The sequence below is a fragment of the Limulus polyphemus genome, unplaced genomic scaffold (genome assembly GCF_000517525.1).
Source record: "Limulus polyphemus unplaced genomic scaffold, Limulus_polyphemus-2.1.2 Scaffold600, whole genome shotgun sequence".
Classification (NCBI taxonomy): Eukaryota; Metazoa; Arthropoda; class Merostomata; order Xiphosura; family Limulidae; genus Limulus; species Limulus polyphemus.
The window spans coordinates 112,248-134,831 of NW_013666210.1; the positions used below are offsets into that span (position 1 = coordinate 112,248).

Below are 22,584 nucleotides of genomic sequence, written 5' to 3' on the forward strand. Positions count from 1 at the left end.
AAAAGTGTTAATCTTTTAAAATGTATTTTAAACAATTTACCATTTCCACACATGTACGCGGGTGTGTGTGTGTGTGGGGGGGGGGGGGGTCTGCCGATCAACCTATTTTTGTGATGTAAAACTTATACTTATATAGTTATAGCACAGCAGCTTATGGTATTTAACGTTTTCTACATAGTCTACACTTTTGTGACGAAACATTAGCATTTTTTTTTGGCTTAAATTGTCGCATGCAATGGCTTCCGTTGAAACTTTGTATTTAGAATCCTGAAGCTATATTGTCACTGTCAGGTTTTGTTGGCCGGGTTCTTTACAGTGGCGATAAATTTCAACAATAAACAAACAGCAAAACAGTCCACTTGTTTTAAAATCATATATTAAAACAAGTCCAACGTATATATTAATTTTCATTACACTGTTGATTATCACAGTTGTATCCAAAGCTTTAAATAATTGTCTGTTTTTCTTCTAAGTCTACACAGGCTGGTTCAATTACTTTAGAACACAATTAACAAGACGAATTATTATTCTCTACTCTGTTATTACAATACAGTCTGTGATAATTTCACTTTAAAAATTGCCACTATAAGCTCATTATTGCTAAACTTACAATCAAACAGTATAGATCTAATTAACAATCTTTTGACACGTATTTATACCCCGACAGAAGTCTTGAACATTCTATGCAATGTTAGCATCCCACGAGTTAGTCAACGACAAGCCCAACGTGTAAATGCAGAATACAGTTCCGTGGAGGATTACTTTAAGAAAATAGTAACCATTCCTTTTTCTTGACCACATTATCAGTAATCTTTCCTATAGATTTGATGCACATGTAAAGCAAGCAGCATCAATTCAGAAACTTATACCATCAAAGCTCTCACAAGAGTTTTCTATCTCTGATATCAGACAGGCTATAGACTTTTACAGGGAAGAATTGCCAAATCCTGATAATTTGATGAAGAACTTCACCGATGGAAGACAAGATGGCGTTCTATACCTCTCCAGGACAAACTTCATATACTGTCTGCCTACTTAAAAGCGAGCTTCAGTGTACCAAATATCTTTATGTTACTGAAACTTTTTGCTACACTACCACTAAAGTTCATGTTCATGTGAACGTTCGGCATCTGCTCTTCGCTGGTTGAATAATTACCTGTGGTGTACACAAGCCGAAGAAAGACCGATCGCTCTAGTTTTAATACATAATCATTGTGACATTGCATCAACATTGAAACTGTATATAAGTTATTTATGGAAAAGCACCCCAGAAGAATGGAGCATGCTAGCATGCTATTTCAGTAGTGCATACGTACACGTATGCAATAGCCAATGATTGAAGTAGCTAATATACTATTGTCGTGCAGAGTTGTTTAAATTAGTAATATAACTTAACAATTAATAACTACTCTGCATGTAGATAGTACAGTACTTTACTATAATAAAACATATATATTTATGCTAATTTAAGTCTATGCTAAGTCTAGCTCCCCATGCAGTATTACAACAGAATGATGATTTGTTGACTTTTCGTTGTATGTTTGTGGATTTTATGTTAACAGCCATGCAATTGTTTAAGCTATATTTTATGTAAAAGTGCTCCCAGATTTAAAATCATAGCACCTTTTTTTTTCTTCTTCTTTTTTTTACAAATTTTCTGGGGGCATGCCTCTAGACCCCGTATTATTAGCATGCTTTACAGACTGTAAAACATAAAATACTAATGACCAAATGTTAAAAATCATACATTAAATGAATCGGATATAATAAAATATGATTACTAATACTCACTATCGTCAAATACTTGAGATTCGCTGCGTGGTTCACAGAGACAACAATGTAAAATCAAGTTCCTCCATTACAGCCAATTAGTTCTATAGCTACCGTTAGGGGAGTTTGTACTCGAAAACAAACCTTGTTAGGACACCCGCCTACAGCACCTGAGCACGTGTGCAAAGTGTGTGCTAGTTAGTATATGATGTGATCGTGGATTTGGACATAAAACCTGGGAGTTTAGTTGGTGAGTGAGAGTAGGAACATTGTTTTAAACGTGACGCTCCCCCGAGGGAAGGGGGGAAACTGCACCACAGAGACAAGGGCATACCATGAGTACAGCTGACAACTTTGGTTCTGCTAGCTCCAAAATGAGGGAGACGTTTGCGGACATGTAAATTCAGAAACACACAACGTGAATTAATATCAGACGTATAGTTTATATATTTCGCACTGTAAAAATGTAGCATGTGGAAACAGAACAGAGAATATAGTAGGGCTTGATATCGCCAACAGTTTTCTAACATGAGGATAACCTACGATACGTATCGCATGTATCTATAATTATATAGAAAATCTCGTACAAAAGTCTGAGAATAAACATAATAATATGACTACAATGTTAAGTTAAAATGTCTTGTAATATACCAGTCATATTTCACATGAAAATCTATTAGGATCTTTGTTGTAAGCCGTCTCCATATCGCGACAAAACCAACAGATGCAGAAGTCTTTTTATTATGATATAAATGGCATGTAAATAAAATGCGAAATAACCAGGAATTATATTTTACTGTTCTCTTACATTTTTACTATTATTTTATTACTATCGTAAAGTATCGACAGTGACAGGTGTTTATGGTGATAACTAGTGATTCTTCTGGTCATATCGCGATAACTATCCATTTAGACAAAAAAACAACAACTAGATTCGCCTATGTTTATCGCGATAATTATTCGTTTAGAAACAGTTATCACGATACACACAGGTGAATCTCGGGTATTTTCTATATAATAATATACAGTGTATGTTATGTAACCTCTCCTAAACCGCTGGTCGCACCGACTTCTAAATAGTACTAAATGAATTGTCTCGGTCCCGAGATTTGTAAAAAGCTTAGAATATTCACCCTACCCCTTGGGGAACTCGGGGATTTTCAGAAAACACTTCTATATGGATTCCCCGAAAGTGGATTCCAAATTTGGCATTGATTTACATTAGAATACGTAAATAAGTAGGCCTACTAATTACCGTTCGTAATTTGGTGACAGAAATTAAATTTGAATTGTAGCGGCAATGAACATTAAACTGAAAAAAGTGCAACATGGTTGTTCAAGCATTAAATGTGCATTATAGCTACCTGTAAATGTGGGCCATAAGCCCACTAGTTTGCTTCTCTGTTTAGAAAAAAACAAGATTCGCCTACGTGTATCGCGATAATTGATTGGTTGTTGTTAAGCGCAAAGTTACAAAAAGGGCTATCTGTGCTCTGCCCAGCGTCGTAAGCCGGCAGACTTACTGCTGAACCACTTGGGGGCGTATCGCGATAATTATCAATTTATATATAAAAAAAGAGATTCGTTTGTGTGTGTGTGTGTGGCGAGGTAATTATCTGTTTAGAACACACTAGATTCGTCTGTGTGTGTGTCATGATAAGTATCCATTCAGGGAAAAAAAGGAGATTCGTCTGTGTGTAGCGATAACTAACCTTTTAGAAAAAAGACGAAATTCGCCCACGCATCAGTATAGTATGTCACTCTTACAAAAAGCAAAAAGGAATCCCTGTTTGAGTGTTTCACATTTTATGAATCAGACACTTTTTTAAAACATACTTAGTAATTTTCATAACTTTTAAAAGTACTCTATCAGTAAAATAACATTATACAATCAATTGGATCATTAGTGAATTTTATCTCAATGTGTGTATCCCAGTTTTTTTTTGTTTTTTTTTTTACTTTAGGATACATTTCAACCTATTTATCAATAAGAAGCCTAGTGAAGAAAACAGAACATGGTATATTAATTACGTTCTCTGTTAAATTAAAGCGAAATTCTTGACATTCTATTCTCTTTGTGTGTGAGTGGAACAAGGAGTGAACAAACAGGTTTTTAAAAAGGAAAAGTAGATTTTTGTAGATTTATATCCTTGAACAGATAGATTTGTTTTATTACATACACCTGCTTACAAGATGGGAAAACAATGTGTACTTCTACACTTTGTGCAGTGGTCCTGAGACGCCATGTTTTTGTCAGTACGCCGTTTTCTACATGTCCCATCCCCATCACTGACAAAGCACGGTAAATGGAACAACTGTCAGATGTTTTGATATTAGAGAAATTAGTTTCGACATATTCGCGCGTCCTTTTCAGGTTCTATAATATCAAGACTTCCTACAGTTTGTTCCATTTACTGGGAAATTTTCATTAAATGTTACACATGATATTGTGTTCTTTTATTATCATTGAGCAAGTTACCATATAATTATTTGTACATCACATTTAAGTTCTCGGGAAATTCACCAACAAAATTTGCTACATGCCTCATTAATTTCACTGGGCAATAACTACCATACCATAAATGATTTTAAGTGACTTACAACACCGCTTTCTAAAAGGCTGATCAATAAACTGAGAGTGTAATCATGTAAAGATTTAGACTTCACGTTAATATAACAAAAATACTACGTTATACAAAGTGTTTATACTTCACACCCAGATCATATAGCTAATTATCAGGCAACTGCCTATAGTCTACATCCAGGTTTACATACTAGTTACCGAAAACTGCACACGGATGCACCATGATCATGAAACTTATTACCAAACACAGCTCTCTACAGAATGTATCATGAATATCAAACTCATTACCACACAACTGTAGACAGGCTGTATCACGATCACTGAACTAATTATCATAGAACTGTCAATGGCTGCATCATGATAATCGAACTTATTACCAACGAACTGTCTACAGTCCTATCATGATCAATGAACTAATTACCACACAGCTGTGTATAGGCTATAGGCGGGATTAGGGGGGCGTTGCCCCCACTTTTTCTGTGGGATATAGTACACACACAACATTCACAATAATTAAGATAGACTCCATAAACACACGCACACACACATGCATAATGATCATTAAAAGAGATACTACAAAGCCGTCTACAGGCTGTATCATACACCACTTTAGGGATCATCAAAAGTGCAAATCCTTGGCGGACCAGTTAGCGTCCAAACAAAAGAAAACAATGATGAACTTCAATAATTTGAAAAACGTTGAATTATCTGCAGAAACATAACAAAATAACTTCTGATTAAAATTAAAATTATTAGATTAAGATTAATTTATAATTTATGTACATACAATAACTGGAGGAATAAAAACTTGTATAAATAATACGTGCAACTGATATAAACTGAGTAATCAATACAGAACTAACAGCTTGTAAGAAATACAAATTATTTTTGAAATTTACAAAATATGCAGAAACGGTGTATTTAAGGACTACTTGTAAATTTGAAACAATCACTAAAATATTTTAAATGTCTTCTTAATTCAGGTACAAAATGTTGCTAGTTTATAATGACTGAACTCATTAAAGTAATACATTAAAATTTGGAGTTTGACAGTAACAGGATTAACAAAATCATAGTGAGGTAAATAATTTTCCATTTCCAATTTAAAGCTTGCTAATTTGATGTAACTAAATATTTTAGTGTTGTATGTATAGGAACCGTAATCGTCTTTTTAATTTTACCAAATCGTCGAAACTATGGGATAAGTTTACGCCTGTTATACCTATACAAATGATAAAGAAAGCCTAAACTGAAGCTTAGCTGGTTTGCCTACTTCTAAATTTCTCCCAAAGAGGGCCGAAGCCTGCCAGGAAGAATCATCTATTTTAACCACCCGCACTACTAAACAGTAGTGTGTTGTCAATCGGTCAGTAGACACTAAAATGACGTCACATAAGAGACGCTTAACGTTGCAATTTGTGCTGTCGTGGTATCAGTAAACCGTGCGCAAGCCATGAATCACGAGAACATTTATGCATTCTGTAGGCTACAATACAACATGGCAAATGAACTTCAAAAGCAAGAAATAAAAATATTTGTTACTCTTAATTTTGGTTTTATTTACTCTTGAAACAGAACACTTTCGAGCACCCTGTGGGAGTACATCTAGTTATATACACGATAAAGATTTACAATAAATACTAAATAATAATTGTTAGTAATAATTGAGATAGTTTTCGAACTCCTGTTAACCTAAGAGCATACCTGTGCAACGTAACTATTACCGTATGATACATTAATCTAATTGCATACCCTTCTGGGTTTTGGTAATTTCAATCGCAACCCTACACTGCACAAGGTATGACATGACGAATTAATAAAAAAAATGATACACACATTGCTCTAGCATTTTCGTAAGCTTTACAAACTTGAATCACTTCTGCGCTGTCTACAGGTTATATCATGGTCATCGAACTCGCAATCACATTTGCATAACTGTCTGTAGTTTGTGTCACAATCATCGAGATAGCTAAGCTTATAATGTTTAAACTAGGAAGAAATGGTGCTGTTCTAAAGAGTTCTCTTTTGACAAAGGAAACTTATTATAAATACTATATACTCAGATCTTACCAGTGATGTCATTGTTTTCAGTATTTACTCCTTTCATACATACTGACATATATATATGTGTGTGTGTATATATATATGTTTTTCTCCTCGTTAGACATGTATTACACTAATTATCCGTAAACATACATACTATAATCAATCTGTCTATTCTTCTGGCTATCTAGTTGCCCAAACATCACTATGACTTATTAGGGTATCGCCGAGTTGCAGCACACACAAGTCATAATTCATAAACAGCCTTCTCGAAACGTGTTGTTAATTTAAACCTATATTGGGCACAACAGAAGTAAAAGTATAATGAAATACAACTAACTATAAAACTGTACTGTACTTCATACTCTCAATCAGTGAAAGATCAAAAATCTTAATTAATGAGTACAAAAAGGTAGGTATCCCGCTCTTTGATTGGTAGAGACGGGAATGCAAATTAATCTTTGACTGACTAGGATAGATAAGTAGCCTATTATTTAATTGTTCAACTGAAAATTATGTTGAAGAATTTACTGGACAGCAAAAATATAAACAAACAAAACAGGCTTACTATTAACAACGGAGGCACCTGATCATAGGCCTCCCATTGGCTTCGCGATAAATCTAGAGGCTTATATAACGTTAAAACTGTTTTTCGATACCCATGGTGGGCAAAAGCGTCGCATGGCACTGGCACACGTGGCCTGTGCCACAAATTACTAGTTTGTGTCTTGAAAAATCAGAATAAAAAAACATTGAAACGCCGAAAATTCCCGCGCCTATGGACCCGTGCCCCGGGTCTTTTAAGCACCCGGCAACGCTTCTGGTAGTGGACACAGCACAAACAGCCCATTGTGCAGCTTTGCGCTTCATAACAAATAAACAAAATCTCATCACAGAAAAGGAACAAAGTACAAATACTTTTATATAAAAGTAATATGTTCAGTTTGAAATATGGTGTTTCGAGAGCCGAAATCTAAAAGAATTATTTAATAAACACTCTTTCGCGGGGAGGGAGGATAAAGTATCCTCATGGTGTGTCCTGGATATAAAGTACTCTAAACGACCCAAAACGCTTTACAGTCCTTTCCACATTATCTGTATATTTGATAATTCTATTTATTTATTTGCTTAGTTAACTAACTATTCCATTTATTAATTTATTGTTTCTGTATTTATCTATTCACTAAATACAGAGCCAAAGCTATTTGCATGTCTTCCACTTAGCTGTTTCATACATCTTTGATGTATGATTACTAAAAGCTGTAAAAATAAGCATGTTTCCTACCAAAGCACGCATATCTAACGTAAAAGAGATTTACTTTGTAGATTATAGCATAGAAGTCGATTCTTTCTGCTAAGAAAATCTTTCTTTTCGCTTCATGTCGGTGATTTGGCAGACTCTCAACTTTGGTTTTCAGTAAGTGTTTTAAACTTTAATTATTTCATTTTATTTTCTCACAGCACTGTAGAAGTTAATATGGGCTGGTTTTATAAAGCACAGTTTTATTCTACTCAATGTTTATCACTAAAACTTAACAAAATATAAGGTTACATATTTCATAAACTAACAACTTTTTTCTACAGATTAGTCAACCAAGCTTTATTTGAACGCTTTATATATGTTAATAAAGTGGAGTGTCTCGTCACATCTGTTAGGTGTGACGGCACAAACGACATATTAAGAACATATATATCTGGTTCATGGCAAATTCACAATCATTCGACAGCGGCTGTCGCCACGGATAAACCTACAGATGGAGGTATATATAAAAGCATTTCCGGAGGCACATATTCATACATCGATATTGTTTAATGACGTAGGACCAAAGGATATAAAATTTCGAAGAATGTCGCTCCCAACTGCCTCCTTGGAAGCAGGAAAACTTCACACAGCAGAATATTTAAGACAGCAAGTACTCCAAAAACCACATCTCAAACCACTCCAGAACAAAGTATCAGTGGTTACAAAACATAGCCCTCCAGCTCAAAAAGCCATTGAAGTAAAGCTAGATATACCTCCACTTACCTTTAGCATGAAAATAATTACTAATAATTCGAAGGCTCCCAATTCAAACGTTCACAAACTTACAATCACACCCCAAAATATACCACTGTTGTCTTGAGAAAGATTGTCGAAGAAGCTGGAATCTATTTCATCCACAAACAAGTTAATTATCCCAATGCAGCTCCTGTGTTTTATTGTATACTTTTGATTTGCTTAAACGTGGTACAGTGGAGGGTCCAGGAAAGGTTTACCAAGATGTGTGATCTAAGGTGAACCTCGTTGTTTGTCGCAGAAGATTGTTACAATGGAAATTGCAGTGTAGGGTGGTAGTGAGCGTTAGATTGATTAAGCTTGATTGGTGATGAAGGAAGTAGTTCCAAATATAGCATGAGACCTGAAATATAGTGAAGTTACCCTCAACATGTACAAATACCTGTTATAATCTTCGGTTGCAAATCACATTTTCAACAGTATGTAACAATATAATCGCTGACTGTTTGATTTTTGCACAGACATAATAAATTTAAAGACAATTACACACGCATTTTTATAGGTGAACATTTCCATTTTTAGATCACGTTATATTGAGATAGATTTGTGTATCATATATCAAGCTGTGCATTCCAAACCGCGTGACACCGTTATCCAATTTCTTCACTTATAACTTCTGGATACTTAGTTTAAGTTAGAATTAAACTAGGATTATATCATAGTAAGCTACAAGTTACATCGCTTAAGACCGTGTGTCTATTTAAAGGTGCATATGTTGAATTTTGTCAGAATATGTTATCAATTTTTTCTTCTTCAAACAATATGGTAGTAAGTATACTATCGGCTGTAGATATCCTTTCGGTGAATATAAAATTAAAAATTGTGGATTTTCAAAATACGATTTATAACCTACACGGGTTATCGAATTCAAAGTGTTTCACTTTAGTTATCTTAACCCCCCCCCCCTTTATCAAGCGGATTGGCGAATATAAAAATTCTACTAAGTACAGTTACTAAATCAGTTGTAATTGAACGTAATTATCTTAGACTCTAGTCCAGCCCTACTAGATGGCAGAGTGTATAAAAATCTTTGAGGCTTCTAAAACGCGCAAGGCAATAAATCATACAAGAGCATAACGTAGCACACACGAAAGACAAGTTGCTGATCGTTACGCCTAGTGCAGGGTAGCGTAAGGCAATAAATAATCTAAAGGTGTATATTAGCTACTGGTGAATATTAATACGTAAAGTCAGTTTAAAGTTGTATAGAAACATAGAACACGTATTGCAGCATGATTACTAACTACAAAGAATGCTTTTAAACACGCACAAAAAGCTCTGTATGTGTAAATTATTTAAAATGTTTTTATCATTCAGCTCAGTAACAATAAGGTTATAACAAAATACTCAAGCCTAACAAAGTCTTCTAACTAAACATGAATTAACAAAAGTTAGGTAAATACAGAAAACATGTTGATATTGTATTTTATCATTTTATTTTTCCGTGATTATTATCCATGTTGCTTATCCTGGGAATACTTTTTCCACAAAACTTCAGAGCTGAAATATCAAATAATAATAACAAAAAAACCAGTTACAACTATTTTGACAATGAACGGGAATGTTTTTTTTTCAATGTTTTAGTGAACCTCACTTCATCAGTGACCACACTTAATAGTTTTTGTTGTATATCGAAAGTTATTCTTAATATTAATTCTTATATCTCAACTTTTTTCATATTGATAAAAATATGTGGTGCTTATATGTAGCCTTTTTTTTCCAGAAAGTAAATAACATGTAGTACTTATTAACTGAAGTAACATTATTCTATCCATATCTTCCTCGCACAAAGATATACTTCTGCGCTAGTCGTCCCTAATTTAGCAGTGTAAGAATAGAGGGAAGGCAGCTAGTCATCACCACCCACCGCCAACTCTTGGCCTACTCTTTTACCAACGAATAGTGGGATTGACCGTCACATTATAACGCCTCCACGGCTGAAAGGGCGAGCATGTTTGGTGGGATTCGAACCCGCGAACCCTCAGATTGTGAGTCGAGCGCCCTAATCACCTGGCCATGCCGGGCAAAGATGTACTTAGAAATTGATAAAATATTTTTCGTAATTATATTATACAAAATGCCAGTTATAATTCTGTATGCCTGAACATCTTGTTAAGGTACACGTAAAAAAGATGACTTATACTCAAATGGCAAACATTTTTACTGCGACTAATGGTCAAAATTATAACATCGATACATTTCAAGATATATAAGATTGGATTTTTTTCTACTTATATTTACCTCATTTTTTAATGAAATCCCCCAGTGTGTCAGCGATTACAACGCAAAAATCCAGGATTCGATACCTCATGATGGACAGAGCGCAAATACCCTATTGTGTAGCTTTACACAAAATAGAAAAAACGAACACACGAGAGTGTAGGAGATTGCACAGCAGACTAGGGAGTTATCTTACTCTAGACTTACAACCTATTACTCCGGATACAAGAGCAATTTATTTCAGCCAACGTTTTACCACTACGGTTTCATCGGCGCAAAAAAAAGGGCTATGTAAGATCCACAGACATGTACAAATTGATCAAATAAGATCACAGATAAAGCACTAACTTTAAATAATTATATTCCGCGGGATAGAGCCTTGCTGAGTGACTATATCATTCTAACCAAGTATTGAAACATTCGTTTGTACTATTATAAAGGAAGAGGCATGTCTGACCATAACTCTTAACTATTGAAGAATTATTTCAAATAAGTAAATAGATAAAACAAATTTTCAATTAAAGCAATCGGCTAACGATGCAAGTTAAAATGAGCAAAACAAGATACTTTTGTATTAATATTACGTTAAAGAAAGAAGAGGATGAAAAGTAATTCATGGGCTTAACAAAGATACTACAACATCTCTTTAACGTTCTAAGTAAAAATAATAATAATAATAACACGGCCTCTATACATTTTAAGCCTGCAATACTAAAATTCACAAGGTAAAAGAGGGTACGATACAACTATTCTATGAAACAGTGGGCAATTTCCATGACTGTTTGAAGTAACATATGGTCTCCGAATTAGGACAACTGAAACATTTTGCAAATACGAAATATACAGTATAGGAGAGTGCGATATGTTTTACTTGTCTTTTTTTAATCTTATAACAGCATTGATATTCTTATCTGCATGTTGAATAGTTGGTTGGTTGGCGTTTATTGGCACAAAGCAACTAGGCTATCTGAGCCAAACAACCGGTAAAAATACCGCAAGTAAAATACAATAAAATGTAAAAAAGAAAACAAGTTTAAAGCTAAACAATGGCCAAAAATAGTTTAAAAACTAAATAGAAGTAAAAAAGGACAATGACCTGCAAAAAAGCTAAAATCACAATCAAGTTGGGCAGTGTTACCAACGCCAATGACACCGTCCAATGTCAGGGGTAAACCCTTAGAAAATACATGTCTAAAATGGTGCCGCCGTTGATGTTCGCAACGGCGGCATGAAAATAAAATGTGGATAATTGTGACCTGAGTGCCACAAAGGACACACATTAGCGGATTAGACCCACATAAAAGAAAACAATGGGTTAAAAAACTGTGACCAGTGCGCAGCCCACAGAAAACAACTTCCTTCCATAGATCCTTACGGAAACTAGACGGACAAACAATAACAGCAGGTTTGATCTAGCAATGCTTGTTGTGAAGTTTCTCACCCCAAATCGAATGCCATCTGGCGCGAAGCCGGGCTTTGATAGCAGGACCACAAATGGGGCAGACACGTCTGTGAGAGCACCAGAGCAGACTGACTTAGCTGCGGTGTCAGCATGCTCGTTCCATAGAATACCGACATGGCCATGTATCCAGAAAAACTGGATAGAAACGGTTGATGGAGAAAACTCAGCTAGTCGTTTCACAATGTCTAAGAGGACAGGGTGAGAAGTAACGTTAAACAATTCCAGGGCCAGTAGAGAGCTAAGAGAGTCGGTGTAAGTAGTACAGTTAGTGTACCACTTAGCTTCTACGTGATACAAAGCAAGAGAAATGGCATGCAACTCGGCAGTGAATACAGAAACTGTAGAGGAGATCCTGTGAGCAACCACCGAACCACAACAAACCATGGCAGAACACACAGTCACCTGATTTCAAACCATCAGTAAAAACGGGAACAGAAGAATGGTTTGAAAGATGTTCGGCAAAGAGAAGACTACTCCAACCAATTGGGAGTATCCACCTTCCTCAGATGACAGGTGGGGATATAATGAGCCATGGCGGAATGGACTGACCGTCGGATTCAGAAACGTCATACAATGACAGACCAAATTCAGCCAGCTGCACCTGGAAGGCCAAAAGGAGGAATGTCAAACAGCCTATTCTGAAAGAGCACAGCCCACAGAGGAAGAAATATGCAACCCCACGTGGGAATGCTGTGGTAAGGATCAAAGCTTGGAAGCATATTGTAAAGAAAGTTGCAACTGGCGGATGTGATGGGGAGGTTCATGGGACTCAATATACAGACTGCAAACTGGCGAAGTTCTGGAATCCACAGTGCAGAGCCAAAGCCCCAGATGATAAACGGTGTCCAACATCTTCAAGACAGAGGGCCTGGCAGAACCACAGACCAGTGATCCATAGGTTAGTTTGGAACCAATGAGAGCACAATAGAGCTTCAAGATAGAGCATCGATCCACTCCTCAAGAGGTGGAAGAGAGAACATGAAGGATGTTCAGTGCCCTTGTACGCTTGATATGAAGCTGCTTAATGTGAGAAATGAAAGTAAGCTTACAGTCAAAGATAAGCCCCAAAATCTTTGCCGCAGGAACCATGGGAAAAACAACACCACAGAGACTGAGCTCAGGATTGGTGTATAAACCTTGTGGGTGGCAAAATGAATACAAATGAATTTAGAGGAAGAGAAGGTAAAACTGTTTGCAGTGCTCCACTTCAACAAGTGAGTGAGGGCAGTATGAAGCTGCCACTCAATAAACTTCATGTTTAATGACCAACAACAAATGTGGAAGTCGTCGACATGGAGGCCGTTTGCAACAGTAGAAAGAAGTTGATTAGTGATAGCATTGATATTGATACTGAAAAGGGTGACACTCAAGGCACAGCACTGAAGGACTCCAAGTTCCTGTGTGAAGGAACGGGAAAGGGTTGAACAAACACGGACTTGGACACTATCATGTAAAAAGTTACAAATAAAAATACGTAAATGGCCATGCAACCCATATGAATGGAGGTCCCGCAAAATGTCAAACATCCATGTAGTGTCATAAACCTTCTCAAGATCAAAGAAGACAGAAACAAGATGCTCTCTCTTGAGGAAGGCTTCCCTAATCAAGGTTTCGAGACGAATCAGGTGGTCAACAGTGGAGTGCTGTCGATGAAAACCATATTAGGTGGGCGAGAGGAGGTTATTTGATTCAAGGAACCAAACAAGATGTGCAGTAACCATCCTCTCCAAGACCTTACAGAGACAGCTAGTCAAAGCAATTGGACGATAATTAGAAGGAATATTGGAATCCTTTCCAGGCTTTGAAAAAGGGAGAACAATAACCCTGTGCCAAACATCTGGAAAACATTCTCCAGCCAGATCCAGTTAAAAACAATCAGAAGAAGAGCAAAAGAGACAAGAGAGAGATGGCACAGTATCTCCTAGTGAACATCATCAGGTCTGACTAATGTACTGTTAGACCAATGAAGAGCAAGCTTAAGTTCCACAAGCGTAAATGGGCGATTGTAATAATATAGATTGTCTACTCGAAAGGAAAGGGGCAATCTCTCGGTCCAAGACTTGATGGCTAAAAAGACAGGGGAAAAACAGAAGTGCTGGAAAGGTAAGAAAAGCTCTCCCAGAGAGTATCGGCAATGTTTGGTACATCAGCAGCTTCCTGGCCATTGGGGAGCAAGATGGAAGGGGGATGGGAAGCATATTTCCCACTGAATCTTGCCCCTGATGACTTTGGAATTGGTGGTAGAAGAAATGCTGTCGTGACCTTAATCCAAGATTCCTTCTGGCTTTGATGTCTGACCTGCCTAGCATGAGTACGGGCCCGATGGAAAGCAATACAGGTGAAAAACGTGGAATACCTGTGAAAGGTATCCCAGAAATGTTTCTGAGCTGGCTGCCGGCAGGCAGGAAACAACACTGGATGAAGATACTGTGGGAAACGTGTCATGGTTTTAGGTACACAACGAACAGCTGATTGAATTATATAATCAGTTATTTCCTCCATTAATAGATGGAAGACTAACAACAACAGAATCTAGTTCCAAGAGAACAGTAAAGGAGAGCCAGTCAACCTGCTCCAACTTCCACTGTGGCACTTGGGTCAGGTGGCATCGACCACTATCGATACCTTTCAAAGTGATGGAAAAATGATCACTGCCCCATGGATCACTGTCAATCCTCCAATAAAAAAAAGAAAAGGTGAAGGGAAACAGACAGACAGAGGAATAGCAGTAAAAGACTAAGTAGGTGCACGGAAATAGGTACAAGAACCAGTACTGAAGAGAGAAAGGTTGTGATATGAGAACATACGCTCCACATAATGACCCCTCCCATCAATATCAGCACCATCCCAGAGAGGATTGTATCCATTAAAGTCTCCCAAGATGAAAAAAGGAGACAGCAACTGTTCTATGAAGGCATCAAGGTCTGATTGATCATAAGTCTCTCCTGGAGAGAGGTAAAGAGAACAAACAGTGATGGTACAATCCATGGTGATATGGATGACAACAGCCTCCAAGGGTGTATCAAGTGGTTACAGACAAGGTGGGTATGTGCTGGTCAACCAGCAGTGCCACACCTCCATGAACTCATCCATCACACACCCATGATTTCGGGTTAAAAAAGAATGGCAAAAAGTGACAGTATCAGCAGGTTTCAGGAATGTTTCCTGTAAGGAGAGACACATACGATTATAAGAATTGATTAAAGCCTTAATGTTATCCAAATGAAAATGAAAACCTCGACAGTTCCAGTGTATCAAGGTGGTCATTTTTATTTAGGTGGAAAAGAACTGGGCGGAGAACTCTTCTGTTTGTGACTACAAAATTTTTCTTTTAAAAAAGGAGGTCTATGGACCTATATGCAACCTGCCCAGAGTCGAATAGGCAGATCTCTGTCGAAAGAAGGAGACTCTAGTGATTGAGATCGTGAACAAATAACGGTTCTGCACCTCGGGGCCAAAAAAGATGGACCCAAGCAGTCACTGGAAGCGATGGTGGAGACAGAGACAGGAGTAGACGTGGTCTTTTCAACTATTGCATCCACAGAGGGCAAAGTATTCTTTACATGATGAGAGAAAGACTCTGTCGGAGGTACAGAAATAGCTGTCTGCACTCACAATGTAGCAGTGGGATGGTGTGCAGCAGCATATGTCCAAGATGGAAAGGGGTACAACAACTTCCGAACCTCTGGATAAGAACTGTTGTTAACAGTACTTAAATGTTATACCTCTTTCTTCTCCACCCACTTAGGGCAAGATCAAAAGTAAGAGGGGTGGGAACCACCACAAATGACACAGTGAGGGTCAAGTTGACACTCGCAGGTGACATGATCTTTGCCACCACAACGAGCACACATCAAAGAACCATGACAAGATGCCTTAGAATGTTCGAACTGCTGCCACTTGAAACACCTGAGACGGTTAGGAATATAAGGCCATACCTTACAGTTCAGATAACCTGCCTTGACAGTGGCAGGCAGACGTGGCGATGTAAACGTCAATACAAGAACATTGGTAAGCAGCAGAAGTCCTTCTTTACGAATGGAGATATGTCGCACAGCAGAAAATCTTGGCTGGATAAACCAATGAGTATCTCTGACTAGGAGATGTTTCTGAAATCCCTCTGAACGATAACTCCTCATGGGGAATTCAAAGTAGCATGGGGAGTAACCTCAACAGGTATATCCCCAATGGTATATTCAGGAGAAGTTCGCTGTGTTTTGATGTAGATGTTTCCACCAAGATGTCCCCAGAACGTAGCTTCTTAATTGACTTAGGAGAGCCAGCAAGCCCCTTTAATTCTTACTGAATGAAAAAAGGAAACATTTGCCCTGAAGTTTGTCAGAAAAAGAATGAAAAATGAAGACATGGGATACGGGTATAAATTGGGGTGGTGACTGCTGTTCAGAGCCTTCCAAACGTGGTTGCTTTCCTATCCAAAAGTTTTTTTATTGCTTTGGGGGGGGGTCACTGGGTGCAAGATACATATAAAATAGAGAAACTTTAGTGCCCGCTGACCCCACCTACCATTGAGTCATACGAGGGGACGCACTACAATGCTAAAGTAGAGCATAGTAACGATGCCGGGGTTTCTTTGATCACTATACCCAAACACCAGCATCAGGCACAATGTCCAGCAACAAGGCCAAAGTGGTGTGTAAAAGTGCCACTGACATAAACTGACCCCCAATGACACCCCTCAACCACCAGGATCTTCTACTCCTCTTCAAGGGATACCACGCACGGCAAACGCGTGGGTGGATGTTCAGATCCCAGAGGAAGTAAACTGAAAATTCAGAATCTACCTCGAGTGGTGTTGAACACGTAAATAGAATTTTAAAGTAATGTATGAAATAGCTAAGTTCACACCATGAAGATTGCTGGAAATCTTTGGGAGGTGGAGGGGCGTTTCTGTTCATGTTACATCTTTCTTGGATATGTGTACATATACATATGTATAAACGTAAAACTGTATGTGCTATGATTAGGAGTCGAACTCATTGATGAATACTTTATGTTGGAATAAATATTCATGCAAACTTTTACAACTATACTGGATACTATATTCTCATTACTTCATTAAAGCTTATGTGTACGTCACAGTTATACATATGTAAATCCCTTTTAAATGATATTTTGCACTTTATTCACTTCCTATCAAAGCAAACTACTTACAAATATTGAAAATAAAAATAAGTTTGGTAATGAGTATAACTAATTATATATATTTTTTACGTTCTTTCTTATAAAGGTTAGAATGTATTGTTTAATCAGTACCCTCGCTGTTAACTATATTTTCGGCCGTAAATCCATTAATAGCTCATGAAGTTTAGCCAGACTAGGAGATTTAGGTTAGTAACAATATATATTGTATTAATGACCATGGTGCACCTAATTTTTACTGTCTTTTAACTGCAAACATTCTCGTAGAATATCACAGAAAATGTTATTTACGAGAACAAATATTCATGGAGTTTTTAAACTTTATTAAACAATTTAATTTATTTATTAAATGGGCAAGACATGGGTACTCTCAGAATGCTGGGCTGCATATCAGAGGTCTAACGTTCGATCCGCGTTATGCTGCTGAACACACCCTGCACTTTTAGTCAATTCTATCATACGATTACAATTAGCCATGTAGGCGACAGATACTGCTGGTTGATTACTCACCCTCTGGTTAGTAGTTATACATTAGGGTTGGCCATGCTGGAATCTTAGGGTTTTTTCACCTGACTTTTTATCCCACATGTCCCAAATGTTTATTATGTACAAGGAAAATTTTGAAACATATTTTAAGTTTTGAAGGTTAAGTTGCCCTTTTAATGTTTTGATGTAGTGTATATATATATATAATTCTCCTCTTATATAATTTTTTGTACACTAAGAACATAAACGTTTGCAGTGTTACATTATGTATTATCAAAACTTTTTTATTCCTTGGCTAACACCAGACCAGATTCTTTTTTTCTTCTTATTTTAATCTCATATATATATACCCGACATAATTCGAATATAAATTATTACTTGAAAATTAGCTTGAGTAAATTTATAAATTTCAGCGGATTTAATGTAGATATAAAAAACACGTTAGAAAACTTTGGTTTCAACAAATAAAGACTCGTACAGGAAACGACAAATGTTTGTTTGTTTGTTATGGATTTCGCGCAAAGCTACACGAGGACTATCTGCGCTATCCGTCCCTAATTTAGCAGTGTTAGACTAGAAGGAAGGAAGCTAGTCATCACCACCCACCACCAACTCTTGGGCTACTCTTTTACCAACGAATAGTGGGATTGACCGTCACATTCTAACGTCTCCACGGCTGAAAGGGCGAGCATGTTTAGTGGGACGGGGATTCGAGCCCGCGATCCATAGATTGCGAGTCGAGCACTCTAACCACCTGGCCATGCCGGGCCCACGACAAAGGTTAATCTAATATCAACCACTTTCAGAAACGTACAGTTCAGTGTTTTCTGTTATAAAACATAATATCTGGTATTTTCCATGTCCTTCCAACATTCACAATTGCAAAAATGTTGAAGGAGCCTTATAAAGCATACTTAAAAACTTTGAAAGGTAGAAGTGAGAGAAGTTTTAAGAAAAGCTTAGAGCAACGACACAAAACAAATATTTTCTACGTGATAACTTCTGAAAATACACCGAAATGGTTAAGATCTCTGTAAAAAAAAATAATAATAATAACTATGTAGTCAACATTTTGCCTAAAAGGCCCCCATCAACTGCAGTTATAAAATTTTATGCAGGTGATGGTCGTTTGACCGGATCATTGACCACGTAATTTTTTGCTTTTAGTTCGTTATTTTACCTCCAAACAAGTTTTTCATACCCGATGTGAAAAGCAATAAATGACGGTTTTCCTTTGTTTTCGAAACATCGACATACCATCTTTCTTGTAATAGACAATCTCCACTTGTCGTTCCTCGCTCTCTTCCAGGCACTCGGCTATCTTAGCCACAGCATGAGGACTGGTCTGAGGACCATGCAGGAACTCGCACATGCACGATTGTTGAACAATCTCTCCGCGTGAGTAACCCAGGAGCTCTGTAAAGCCATCATTACAGTATATAATTGGTTTGTTTTCCACCTGAGCGTTGGCTACGATGAATCTTCTATCTGTAAGACAAAGAAAGAAAAATGCTGGACATTAACGTGGTTTTACTGATGATTTGATAAAACTGACAAAGGACTGTGCTAAATACACTGACAGCAATGGTGTATAAAGGCATTCAGTATGGAGTTGGAAGATGTTTTTCTGTGAAATTTCAGCTTCGGAAAAGGCAAGACACATTCATCCATCAAGTCCCAATAACTATCTCAGTGAGAACAAAACACACACAAAGAATTGAAGTTCATAAAGTGTTTGAGATGACACATATTACACCGTTTCCTGATTCTCAACAAAGTACACGCGTGAATAGTTAAGTTTAGATAGGAACATAAATTATACACATAGCTTTAGGTTTCAAATTTGTTTCAATGAAATGTTAAGCAGAGATGAATGCGTGGATTCAATCCAGAAGGTTTTAGAATTTTCAGCCGCTACGTTTAATGTATAACAACAACAACAAAAAATCAAAGAGAGAGAAACGAGCAAAGTTATCCACTCCAACATCCAAAATATAATTTAAAAAGGTGGGACTATACGCAAGGTTAAAGTTGTCAGGCGCTCTTTATTTCCTCAAACATTTTACCTTCAGGGTAATCCTAACTTACATTTAAATTTTACTTGATTTTATAGTTTCTTTATTTGGTTTACACAGTGTCAACTTATCGATCAAAGCCTCTATAAAACTTTGATAACTGATTTTTAAATTGTCTTTACTGCAAAGTTTTCGTTATAGAAAAAAGTAAAAAGAGCATAGAATTTTATTTTTCTAACTACAAACTGAATACCTTGAATATAGCCTCAAAAATTAACACAATCATGTTAATGTCTTGAAATAATGTATGGTCATCCGTTACACATTTATAAAATGTTAAAAACATTACACTAAGCAGCTTTTTCTTTCACCTTCAAAAGTCAACGGATTCTTAAGTAAAATGTTCTATTTCATCAATGATTTACTGAAATCCGTACAGATGGATGACTCGATTGATTCTGTGTGTCTATCATTAAAAGAACAACTTCAGTCAATGATTACAGTTACGAATAAAATACATTCATATAAAGTATTGTAGCACAATTATTAAATGATATGCTAAAAAGGTTTTATGATGCTTTGAGGCGTTGTAATTAAATTTTTTAAAACTTTGTCAAGCATTGTCTCTCCCTCTTTAAATTCACAACTATACAGTGTAGTTTTATTAAGCTTCGAATATTATCGAAAACCGTTCAAGATTAACTTTTATTACAGTAACTACGTAAACAATGTGTGTGTAACTAAATTAAGAAAAAAATCATTTTTGGAACAATTGTTGTTTTTTTTATTTATATAATGCCATATAATATCTATTCAATAAAGGGTTTTATTATCTTATAGTCGTTCGTCTTTTTTTTTTTACTTTTTTTGTGCTTTATTCTACTGAATATGTTTGGACGTTGCTGAACCAGCAGAGTGGGAATAAAACTTGTGTTATAATGTGGCAATTACCACCTTGACTATCATTAAATGCACGTCTAACTGGTACCAACTAGAAACATTGTATCATTAATTGGATCACTCTTAGTTCAAAGACAACATTACCAATAGCTGAAGGATCGGAGGGCAGTGTACAGAAAGCACATCACGAAGTTATAAAAACATATCATACTATATGTAACCCGATGTAACATAAATTTCGGTAAGGGTTGGTCGTCTTACAGCAAAATGCGCCGTTTATTGATTTTCAGGGTATAATTCACAGCACTTACCAATCTATTCTCTATACGTTGATTTATGCTAGACCTCATGAGCGAATCGAAAACAAGTTCTAGTCATATTTCTTAAACAGAAGTGATGCGCATGTTTAGTGTGGTGTTATGTATATTGAAGTGTCTAGTAAAACATGGTGTCATGTTTATTGGGATTTCAAGGCCACACTACGAAGAAAGATCATACACTCCCAAACATTGCTACAAACAGTGTTTGAACATCAAAGCACCACGACAATGAGTATCCGTATACTTATAAGCTACATCTCTTGACCTTATTATTATTTTTTCAAATTATTGGAATTTACCAATATAAAACTTGTCTCTTCTTATTTTGCGTAAGTTACTAGCATAAAGAGCAACGACCTTTTGACTGAAACATGGTTAGTATTCAAACATTTTTGCGAATTTCTTTCAAAACGTTTCAAATATTACTGAAAAAAAAATTGTTGATAAATACGCTGTGTAAGAGTGTTCCCGCGCACTCCTTGAGCTAAATAATGATAATTAAATTAAAAAGATAGAAAAGGAAAAATAACGATACAAACTGGACTTTGTTTAGAAGCCTGGTGCCTTGTGTCCAATCCATAGCCGAATTTATGATTTTCTCAACAAATGCTATCCAAAATCAATACGCATAAAAGCCTCGTGTCCATGCTGCTTATGGAATTGCTTGAATCAATGTGAAACATTAAGCTTTATGTCCCCAGGTGTTTATGTCAACATCAATAAAGTCTTCTGTTCAACCTAAATGTGGTGATTTTCATATACACTCACGAGCTTGCTTGCACTTGGCAGTTGTAATGTGTAATCTAAACTCTTGTACTGGTCAGTTTTACATAGATGTTATGCAGTTTCTGTAATTTGTCCACTCCTCTTTTTTTACAGACTTGTGATTTATCATTAATGACTAGTGCAATCAAAAAGCTGTTTAATCTCAAACTTGCAATACAGAAAGGCCAACAAGAAAAAAATAAGGTTTTTGTATTTTCTTCCTGCGTAACGATGCTTCCTTCTACATTTCCTGCGTTTCAGGTGAAAACTTTTAAAGTTTATTTTGAAGTTTTTGAGTTAAGGTAAGCACGTCTACAAGTTTTTTGACAGTTCCTTGTTGTTAACTGTTGTAATTTGTACTGTAACGTGAAATTGAAACTCACCGTCAACACAAAGCGACTGCAAAAAATAACGAAGATCTTTCCTTGTAAACATCTCGTTATCAACAGAAAGCGACTAAAAATAACTGAGAACACTGGGCATCCGCAGGGGGAGTGTCCCCCTGGAAAATGAGAAACATGATTCTTTCTTTATCCATTCAGCAAATGTATATGAATTTTTTATTCAATTCACAATTTCACATTACTTTGCCCCTTCCCTGGAAAAATTTCTGCGGATGCCCATGCTAAGAACTTTCGTTGTAGACATCTCGAAGACAGCAAAAAGCGACTGCTAAGAATAACTGAAAACCATCTTTGTAAACAGGTTTTTGAGTCCTTTTTAATTCACTATATATTAATTTAGGTGTGTATTAATATTATTTAAACAACAACGAAATAAAAAGGCATTGAAATATTATTTTA

At 36.5% G+C, this 22,584-nt stretch overlaps 1 protein-coding gene across 4 annotated transcripts in view; it reads right to left on the reverse strand.

Annotated features, from left to right (window-relative positions):
- The window catches only part of LOC106459387 (potassium voltage-gated channel subfamily H member 2-like), a 161,533-nt gene that overhangs the window by 104,287 nt on the left and 34,662 nt on the right, over positions 1-22,584 (reverse strand). For all 4 annotated transcript variants that reach the window (XM_022385858.1, XM_022385857.1, XM_022385856.1 and 1 more), the window contains exon 2: positions 19,039-19,269. In XM_022385858.1, coding sequence (XP_022241566.1) covers positions 19,039-19,269 — 231 coding nt within the window. The remainder of the gene's footprint in view (positions 1-19,038; positions 19,270-22,584) is intronic.